Below are 11,360 nucleotides of genomic sequence, written 5' to 3'. Positions count from 1 at the left end.
CAATCTTCTCAAAAAAAAAAAAAAAACATACAAGAACAAAAAGATTTACATAGAAAATTCTTCTTCCTCGAAGAAAAATGCTACGGGACCAACTTTGAATGGATTCACTATATTATAAAATTAGTTACAATATCTTTTCAAAGATTTACTTTAGTTATTACAACTATCTGTAGGTAAAAACTTTCCCTAGAGGAAATATCAATCTTTTCCTACCTTGTGTTCATAGGCAGAGCTAGGGGTCAATTGGGGGCAATTGCCCTCTCTTGACCTGCCAAAATGTTACAAATTAATAGCAAGCTTGCAACTATTGTCCCCTCCCCAATTAAAATTTGATTTTTTTTTTTGTTTTTCTAATTTTTTTTATGAACTTACCTTTTGTATTTCTTATTGATGTATTATTCTCTTTATCATACTTATAACACTATCATGTATATCAAATTTCATTAAAATAAAAAAGAAAATGTTTCCTATTTCATCAATATCTTGTAACTTGTAAGGTTCAAGGTTTAAGACCTAGAAAATGAAAAAAGAGGTAAGGGGAAAACAACAAAGCTAGAGTTCTAACAAAAGTAAAAAGAAAAAGAAAAAGAAAGATTGAAGATTATTATTATTATCTTTCAAAAGTGATATAAAAATGCTAATTAGCCCTCAAATTATTTACGTAATAATTTGTTTCCTTCATAAAAATTTGTGTACTAGGCAATGGAATTTTGGTGTCTATCAAATTGTAACAAAATTTTTCATTCATAAGTGGAATTTTGGTTTTGAAAAAAAAAAAAATCGTAAAATGGCTTATTCATGTAAAAGGTCCTAAACAGATAAACAAAATCTATGCTATCACATAATTTGTACTTGATGTCGATCAAATTATTACAAATATTTTCATTCATAAGTGGAATTTTGATAATAAAAAAGAAATTAAAAAAAAAGACTTATTCTTGACAAAAAAAAAAAAATACTAAACAGATAAACAAAATGTGTGCTATTATTTGAATGGGTTTTCTTACACGAAATATCACTTAATAATACTAAACATGCATATATATTAATATAAAATTTTCCATTTTTTATTCAAATCCTCACTCCATTATTGATTATGTCTTTTTCATGGCTAAAGAAATTTATTTCTCTCTCTGTTTCTTTTTTTTTTTTCTTTTTTTTTTTTTCATGTAGGTCTCTTTCTTTTATCATTTTGTTACATTAATTCAAGTATGATAAATTCTTCTTAATTTGTGTGCTTTTCAGAAACTTTTGTAAAGAAAACACTAAAGTTGTTGTCTCTTTTACTTACACCAGTTCTCAAGTGAAAATCTCTTTATTTTTCTTTTTTTCTTCATTGTTAGGATCTGTTTGGATATTGTTTATTGCTGAAAACTGAAAACTAAAAATACTATAATAAAATAATTTTTAAATGTGTGAGTAATGCTGTGAAACCTAGTTTGAAAGTTGTTTTTTGTGAAAAAAATACTTACGGGTCCTATGAACAGTGCACGAGACCCACAAAAATGAAACATAAACGTGCAACACAGACACGGACGCGCAATTCAAACTCAGCTTTAGTCTCTCTCTCAAAATTATGATTCTTATCATCTTTTCCCTTAAAAGAGGATCATTGGACGAAAGGCCGAATGCTATCAAATCTTTTACAGCAGTATTGCCATCATGTATAAGACTTATGTCTATCATTGATAGATATGGAATACATTATCACTTTGACAACTAATACGATTTGGTTCTTTAATAAAGAAACTTTCATTACTTAGCTAGAAAATCCTATAACAACTAGGATTTCAAAGCATAACCTTATTTATAGGAGATAATTCTCAATTTATTTAATTGCAATTTTATAATAATTCCTTATATACCATTAGGAATAGAGGATTTGAACATTAGATACCTCAATTGGAAATATCAAAAGGTAGTACAATTGTAGCAAAATTGTCTAGGTAGTAGATTGTGAATGATAAAGAAAAAATAGTTGATGTGAAAATGATAAACAATCAGTCAAACAACCAATCACAATCTAATATGCAAAATTTACAAAATTTGAAGCATTTTGTATGGTGTAGTATTATAATTAGTCTCAATTAGACTAGGCAATTCTCACTCCCTTATTAAGGTCCTTTGTATTTTTTTTTTTTTTTTTGAGAGTCAGGTCCTTTTGTATTCTAGTTGTTTTTGTTTGGGGGTGGGGGGGTTTCAGGTCAAATTCTCTCTGAGTCTCCCTTTGAATATTTTGGCTCTAGTCTAATATTTCAGGTTGAGAAGTCTCCTTCTCCCTTCTCAACTTTTTACCCCCGCTCCCTTTAGCTCCCCTAATTTCTTTAAGCTTTTTAGCCCTTCATATAAACTACAAAACCCTACACTCCCTAATCTCAGCTCCCCAACAAAACCCAAAACCAAAACAAAAAATAAAAAGAGATGTCTCAGCACTCCTCTCCATTCCCCTCTTGCTTTCGCCCCTCCAATAATGAAACCCACAAATCTCTACCTCCGCCGCCTCCGCCACCACCACCCACCTCCGGCAACCCCAACCTCACCACCTGCCTCTACCACACTGCTCTTGGCCTTTTCTCTCTAACCTGGTCTCGCTCTCTTCTTGGCCGCTCTCTTCACCTTAATCTCCTCCCCCATCATCACCACATATTCGACTCTCCTCCTGTTTCTTCTTCTGATTCTCCTTCCTCCCAATACACTTTCCACCTCCACATCAAACCACTTATTTTCTGGAAAAAGCATGGATCCAAAAGGCTCAACGCCAATACTCAAATTTTTTGGGACCTTACCAGAGCCAAGTTCGGGTCTGGACCTGAACCCCAATCCAAGTTCTACATAGCCGTAGTTGTTGACAAGGAAATTACCCTTCTCGTTGGTGACTCTACCAAAGAAGCCTATGCCAAAACCAAGGCCCAAAGGCCTAAAAGTAACCAAGTTCTTGTCTTGAAAAGAGAGCATGTCTTTGCCAACAAAATCTACACCACGAGAGCAAGATTTGGAGGCAAAACCAGGGAAATACAAATAGATTGCGGGTACAATGATGACACCAGGCTCAGTTTCAGCGTGGATAACAAAAGGGTCTTGCAGATAAAGCGCCTAAAGTGGAAATTCAGAGGCAATGAGAGAATTGAAGTTGATGGGGTGCCTGTACAGATCTCATGGGACGTGTACAACTGGTTGTTCGAGAAAGACAACGATGATAGACACGCGGTTTTCATGTTCAGGTTTGAAGGAGATGCAGTTAGAGATAAGGAAGCGAATTCTTCTTCGGGTGAGAAAAATGGGATGGCTTTGTGGGCACAACAGAGCTGGAGCTATGGCTTGAGTGGGATTGAATGGAGAAAGATGAGGAAAAGCTTGTCATCGTCTTCAACTTCTATGTGGTCTTCGGCAGGGTCTTCTGGAGGAAGCTCTGTAATGGAATGGGCCAGCACAGAGGAGAGTGAATTGGGTGGCCCATCTGGGTTTTCATTGCTGGTGTATGCTTGGAAGAGATGAAAAAAAAGCTGCATGTGGAGAAAAAAAGTTTTGGCTGGATTATCTTTCACAAATTCGGTATTGTTTAATTGATTAGTTTGTCTCACTAACTCATTTGTTCATGAACATAGAAGAATAATAAAGCAATTTACAAGATAATATATATATATATATATATGGATTTCCTTTATATATACTTAGCTAGATCTAACAACTTCTCTTGAAGAGTACTGAAATTAATGCTTTTTCTCTTTCTTGTGGTATTTATTGTTCTTGAATCATTAGTTCAAAAATGTATTTTTTTTTTTTTTTTGGTTATGATTTTGGTGTAAATTAAGTTGTCAAGCATATTGATAAATGCAAAACAGAAGTAATTGACTATAATTGTTGACTGTTTACAACTTGCTCTCATCTCAAATTGGAATTGTTATTTTCATCCATATTTTTAGTGTATGTTAAATTGTTAAACAACAACAACAACAAAAAAGAGAGAAAGAGGAAAGAAGACAATCTGGTTCATCTTTTCTTGCTTGCTTTTTTCTGGGTATGGTGATGCATGAGTTGTCCGATCTTTGTTGGAACAGTAGGTGCGAAATTTTTCAAGGTTCCGACCATAAGACAAGACACATGTGAGGTGGGGTCTTTTTTTCTTTTGCGAGATTTCTTGGGGTTGGTTAAGTATGTGTTTTTTTTTTAACATGTATAATAAATATGTACAACCTCAAACCTACTGTAACGAATCTCAACCGCTAGTTTGGTTGATAATGTATTGGATCACTAAAAAAGTGACTTGAGTTGGACGGTAAAGTTTCGCTGGAAGGGTGTTGAAAATTGAGACGGTCATATTTTATGAATTTATGATACAGCTCAGCTGATACGAAACGGCGTGGAAAGAGAAAAGAAATGGCCAAATGAGTGGTTTGTTGGAAACAACGGAAATATTTCACTGTTTGAACACATGACAATTGTTTTTTGTCAGCTGGCTTTGTGTTTTTGGTGGACTAGTCAGTAGTCAGTCCCGTGAATCTATAGAATTACTTTTTCTTTTTCTTTTTTTAAAATCTTTTTTCCCAATCTCATCTACGGTATTGGTATTACCCTTTTTTTTTTACGAGGACAAAAAGAAAAGGAAAAAAAGAAAAAGAAAAGATCATGCGCATCCAAGTTTGCATAAAAGTTGCTATTTTACCTTTTAAAAAATTATTTTATTTTATTATGCTGAACCGCTTTACAATACACCAATATCCCAAATTTTATTAATTCACAATTTCAAATAAATTTTCTTATAATTTATTTACTCTTTTTGTCCATAGCAATGCCGATCTCACTGTTCTCACTCATAGCAACCCAACCACCACAGATAAATAGAAACCCGCTACAATAATGGCTACAAGAATCCATTTACTGTTCACAATTGCTATAAAAAATTAGCCATACCACCCAGTTAAAGCTCACTATGGGTGTGTGGTTGGAAAATAGCAGTTTGGGAGGGTTTTGCACCTAGTGTAATTACTCACTCTCCACTCACTAAATATTTTTACTAGTTTGACTATTTTACTTTTTTCTTTTATAAAATGACTTAAGATTAAAATTTTATTTTTTTCAACTCTTAATCCCAGTCATTAAGAAATATTAAATTAGGTGATATTGCACTTAATCATAATCCGTACAGTGGTAGAGGCCTAAAAGGTGAGAAGGGAGCATTAACTCCATCGTAAATTTTGCATTTTTAATTACATATATATATTTGTAGGCAAAAATGCAATTTAGACCCATTAACTTTGCCCAAAAATTATTTTAATCCTTTAAGTTAGACGTTATTTTAGTCCTGCAACTTTACCCCATAATCATTTTAGTCCTATAAGTTTGAAAATTATCATTTTCGTCTTGTAGTTTTACTTGAAAATCATTTTAGTCTTATAAGTTGACACTTTTAAGTGCTTTTTGGGCAAAGTTACTACACTAAGTGAGTTATCAAGAGACTGAAAGGATTTTACTTGACTAAAATAACTAACCTTAAACTTAAAAGACTAAAATGATTTTGGGCAAAACTACCAAACTAAAATTACCAACTTCAAACTTAAGGGACCAAAATAATTCATAGGCAAAGTTAGTGGGTGTAAATTGTATTTTTACCATTTAAAAAAAAAAAATCCAGAATATGAATATGTAACATGTTCTTCAAATCTTGCCTTGCATGTAGGAAGTGATTATCGATGTTTGTTTTTTTTATGTTAGCTTTGCTTGGTTTGATCAGCAATATTCCATTGCAAATTATTTGAACTTTTAGTGTCGTTTGATTAGCATATAGAAGTGTTTTTCTGATCTTTTTATTTATTTATTTTTCCCTTGCTAGGAAGGTTTCTATTTTATCAAAAGTTATGTATTGAACTGAAAATATTTGTCCTGATAAATTGTTGATTTATTCTGTGAGGCATATAATTCTTTTACTGCTTCAAATCCTTAACTTCTAGAATTTCAGTAGAATTGAATCACAGGAAAAGACACAGTTCAAGTTGGCAGCAATTTGAAAAATGGGTCAAGCAATATATTCGTAAAAGAGGCAAAGGAAAACAACTTATAACATAGGTAAATTCAATGTGAAAAGCTCACAAGTGCTTGACCTTGTTCAAAAGAAAAATGTAAAGGGAAAAAATAGGTGCTTTAGGTTTGCTTTTGTCTCATAACATAATTATCTGATTAAGAAATTGTGGGGGGGAGTGGGATAAATGCTAAAGGCCCATGGGAGGAATAATGGAGGGAGAAGCACAGATCCAGCCCAAGGAAAGTGCACGAGGGGTAAGACGGGCACTGAGAAAGGAGAAAGTCAAAGGGTCTTATGGGTAGCAAGACCTAGCCCATCGATATCAGCCGAGGAGACGAATGAGCAAGAGAAAGAGCCAAGATACACTTAAAAAGCCAATGAAGGAATACAACCAAAGAATTAGGAAAGGTCGAGCCTAAATTTAATAACGACTCCTTCGTGTTAAATGGTTGTTCATACCTAACAAAGGTTGAATTCATTGTTGATTGACCTGCCCGAGTAGTGCCTCTTACCACTTACTCCTCAAAAGGTGGAGTAAATCTTTGATGGGACAAATATTATCTTATTTCTTCCACATTATCTACTTTTGATGGGACAAATATTATCTTATTTAGCTTTTAGCTCTATAAAAAATCATTTTATCTATTTTACTTACTCATTTTACAAAACATGTTGTAGCAGTAGATTTATTTTAGCTTTCAATATAATAAAATAATATAAACATCACAATAAAATAAGATATCTATTACAATAAAATAATATATTCACTATAATAAAATAATTTATCCACTACACACAACCACTGCACACAACCATCACAACATAGCACAATCATCCACCACCACCACCACCACCAGTAGTCCACCGCAGGAAAGAAAAAACCACCACCCAATCATCACCCCTTCGCACTTGTCCCGTTCCTGACTCATCCGAGTCAACTCGGCCCACTCATCCTTCCTCAGATCATAAACCCACACCAATTCCAATGCGTTCTTGTTCTCATTGTGCCCACTCGCTATGTAAACCTGACCCAAAAAGACTCCGATAGCGAAAAACAAGCGCTTAGACGGCATGTCGTTGCTGCATCTCCAACGACAAGTGAAGAAGTCGTAGACGAACACATCGGTGACCGGGTTGTAACTCGCTGGGTCCCACCCACCCATCAAAACCAGCTTGCCTTCACAGCTTGCCAACTGAGAAAACAACGGTAACCCATATGGGTACTTAGGAACCAGGCCAACTCGGCGATGGGGTTTTGGGAGATCGGCGATGGGGCTTGGGGTGGGTCGGCGGAACAGATCGGCGATGAGGGAGCTGGCCGGCGAGCTAGAGAGAAAAAAAAAAGTCAAGGAAGAAAGAAAAAAGAAGAGAAGCCAGAGAGAGAAAGAAAATAGGAAATGTTTGTTTAACGAGAGAAGAGAAAGAAGTGTAATAAAAAAATATTTTTCTTTTTTACCTTTGAGCTATAGTGCACATCTAAAGAGAGATGTGCACTGTAGCTGAGAAGCTAAAATTTTTAGCTTTACCTCCACTGCTGCAACCTTATTTTTTGTGTTTTGGTGTAGCCAAAATAACTATATAGCTATTTAGCTACACTGCTGTGAGTGCTCTTAGGGAGAGCAGCAGAACTTGTATAAAATAGGACCCTTGTCTCATTTAGTGTTTGTTTGTTTCGACTTTTGTAGCCCCAAAAGCCACTTTTTGAAAAGGCAAAATTCACTTCAGTGTTTGGTGTGAACCAAAAAGCTGAGTTTGGAAGAAAGCTGCGTTTTCCAAATGTACACAGAACGCGCAAAATAATTACGGAGCTCTTCAGACCATATTCAGAAAGTGGGTGCACATTCCGTTGGAGAAAATGTACAGTTGCCAAATTGCCATTTCACAATACTTTCACAATAAATTTGAAGTGGTAGGTTATTATTAGCTAATATTTGTGAGAAAAAAATAATTTTTTTAGAAAGAGAAAAATAATAATTTTAATAGTACGTTAAAATTAAAATCAGTATCAATTTTTATCACAATATTTTCACAATATAGTTACAATAAATTTTAAGTAGTAGGTTATTATTAGCTAATATTGGTGAGAAAAAAATAATTTTTTTAGAAAGAGAAAAAAATAATTTTAATAGTACATTCAAATTAAAATCAGTATCAATTTTTATCACAATATTTTCACAATACTTTCACAATAAATCTTAAGTGGTAGGTTATTATTAGCTAATATTGGTGAGAAAAAAATAATTTTTTTAGAAAGAGAAAAAAATAAATTTAATAGTATGTTCAAATTAAAATCAGTATCAATTTTTATCACAATATTTTCACAATAAATCTTGGTAGGTTATTATTAGTTAATATTGGTGAGAATTTTTTTTTTTAGAAAATATTAAAAATAATTTTAATAGTACGTTCAGTATCAATTTTTATCACAATATTTTCACAATAAATCTTAAGTGGTAGGTTATTATTAGCTAATATTTGTGAAAAAAATAATTTTTTTAGAAAGAGAAAAATTGATTGAAGTATGATGAAGTAGTTGATTTAAGTATGAAACAAATTCATTTATATTTACATTGTCCTTTTTGGCAATTTACCACTCAAATCACCAATTTTATAAGTGTTAGGCAAACACTCAGTTTTTTCAAAAAGCACTTTTTTATACTGCACTTTTTGAAAACTCCATTTTTTCAAAAAACCCAATTTCAAAATGCTGAACCAAACTCACCCTTAGAATGGGAATTGAAAAATCAGAGAGAAAAAACCAATGTCTTTAGGTGATAGCTTTATATTCTCAAACCAAGACACCGATCAATTTTTGGGTCGGGTTGGGTTAGGCGGATTTGTGAATCTACTAACCTACACCCAACTCGACCCACTGTAAAATTTTTTTTGACAATCCAACCCAACCCACCAACCCATAAAAATCGACCCAACTCAACGGGTTGGGTTGGATCAGGTTGATTTTGGTGGGTCGGTAGGTTGGTTACACCCCTAATCTAGTCTGATAAGATCAACCAGAGACTAAAGGTCAAATCGATTTTTAAACTTGGAAGCCACATTATCTTAAGATTTGAGTGAACCACTTGAATTGTTGCTCAAGGGGTGATTTTTTGTGTGTACAATTTTGAGAAAAGGGAGGTGTGAATCAAATACTGATCACATTTATCATTTAATCGTTTTCACGAAAAAGAATTTTCAATTTTTTTATGTTCTTGTGCAGGCCAAGTCTTTGAATGTCCCCTTCTAAAATAAATAAATAAATAAATAAAGCCTTTGAATGTCCAATCTAATATACATTTAAGTCTAAATCACGTGATAGTTCACCCAAAAAAAAAAAAAGTCTAAATCACGTTCTGCATGGTACAATTTGCAAGGGCATAATTTGAAAATTCTCATAAAAAATCAGTCCAACAATTTAACTATACACCTAGTACTGTAATTTAACTCTACAACATAAGATCTCTCTTTAAAAAAAAAAAAAAAAAAAAAAAACTCTACAACATAAGATTAATATAGCTTTGTGTTTTACTAGAAGATGAATCACAACATAAGATTAATATAGCTTTGTGTTTTACTAGAAGATGAATCAGACGAAGTTTTTTTTTTTTGTTTTTTTTGTTTTTTGTTGTTGAGGAAACCTCTGCCTCAATAAATGCAGTGAATTAAATACTGATGAATCAATTACAATTAGTGAATTAAAATGAAATTAAAGAAATAATCAATTAAATTGATAAGCATACAAAAAAATACAAAAATTAATTAACGATCAATATTTTGAATAATTTTTTCAAAATCAAATACTTGTTGGTTTCTCATAAATATATTTAGATTAACTTTTTTAATGAATCAAAATTGCAAAACTTTATTTCACTTTTGCAAACACATTACGTAGAGATAAAAATAAACAAAACAATATATTTACATTTTAAGAATTAGCCAACAATAACGTTTCAATATTTCAAAATTAAATTTATAAACATATTTTTATACATATTGTATATAGGAAAAAAAGGTTCTAACACATGTTTAGATCTCGAAGATATGATATGAATGTATGTTTTATGGGATTTATAGGTTTAGAATGTGAAGGATTTATGTTTGAAACAACAAGAAAATTTGAGGTAGTGAAGAGTGCAATACTATTCTCATATTTTTTTTGAATTTGCAATTCAATAATTGTAAAGATGTAGGACTCCGAGCTAAAACAAATTAGGTCAGTTCTAACACAAGTTAATTAGAATGCCTTATAAGAAAAAAAAAATCTTATTAAGGTAGGATGATAACACCATCATAGATTTTCATTCATGGTCAAGTAATTGGATTGGTGTGACATTAATTTGATATCTCTAACAAACTATTGAGTTGTATAAACTAGAGAAATCAATGGAAATTTGGAGAGAGATATATATATATATATATATATATATATATATATATATATATATAAAAATTATATCAATGTGACAATTATTTTGATTGCGTTTTTAGTAGGATTTGACATAATTCTCAACACCAAAAGGGTAGATATGTTTTTCGGGTCTAGAATATACAATATATGCGAAATCCTATAAATGTAGCACTAGGATTGAGATCCACATAGCACTCGAGCCTACTTTATCTATCTATTCAACTAAGGTTTATACCGAATTAGTGTGACTTAAAATTTAGTTTTTATTGAAATTTAGTAAATTATATTTATTGAAACTTTAAAATTTTCAATTGATTATTCTAGTTTATACAGGCCAATAGTTTGTCAAAGACATCGAATTAATGTCACCAAGCCAATTAATTTGACAATGAATGAATATTATAATGATGTTGGTGTTAACCTACCTCAATTAGATTCTTTATAAGGCGTTATAATTAACCTGTGAGAGAATTGACCTACCTTTGGAGAGTACGGATCACACTTTTGAATGCCATAATATCTTCCTTTTGCTTCAAATACAAATCCTTTAACTTATTAAACAAACAATCATATCTATACTAAACCATCTAACCATATGTTAGAACCTTTGTGTCATATAATGGATATACATAAAGATATGTTTATACATTTATGTTTTTTATATGAAAGGTTAGCAATTTCGATTCATTAAAAATTTCAACTTAAATATATTGATGAGAAATCGAGTATTTTGTTTTAAATATATTTTTTGGTGAGATGGTATATACTTGAAAAAGATGTTGCTTATCCAGCAGGGGAAAAAAACAATATATTTACATTTCAAAAATTGTCCAACAATAACGTTTTAAAATTTCAAAATTAAATGTATATAAATATTCTTATACTTTTCGTGATAAGAAACAGGGTTCCAACACATGTTTAGATGGTATAGATATG

At 32.0% G+C, this 11,360-nt stretch overlaps 1 protein-coding gene across 1 annotated transcript; it reads left to right on the top strand.

Moving 5' to 3' along the window:
• The first annotated feature begins 2,195 nt into the window (after nt 1–2,195).
• LOC142638388 (uncharacterized) lies at nt 2,196–3,873 on the top strand. The gene has a single exon (XM_075812430.1). It carries the CDS (start codon nt 2,422–2,424, stop codon nt 3,493–3,495), a length of 1,074 nt encoding a protein of 357 aa, XP_075668545.1. The 5' UTR covers nt 2,196–2,421; the 3' UTR covers nt 3,496–3,873.
• The last annotated feature ends 7,487 nt before the right edge of the window (nt 3,874–11,360 follow it).

This window comes from Castanea sativa, chromosome 1, assembly GCF_040712315.1.
Source record: "Castanea sativa cultivar Marrone di Chiusa Pesio chromosome 1, ASM4071231v1".
Taxonomy (NCBI): Eukaryota; Viridiplantae; Streptophyta; class Magnoliopsida; order Fagales; family Fagaceae; genus Castanea; species Castanea sativa.
The sequence above is the reverse complement of the archived record's forward strand: the minus strand, read 5'-3'. Positions and strand labels throughout refer to the sequence as shown.

Bases quoted from the DNA above. Each gene is read 5' to 3' on its own strand.
- LOC142638388 (XM_075812430.1), top strand. From the start codon at position 2,422: ATGTCTCAGCACTCCTCTCCATTCCCCTCTTGCTTTCGCCCCTCCAAT.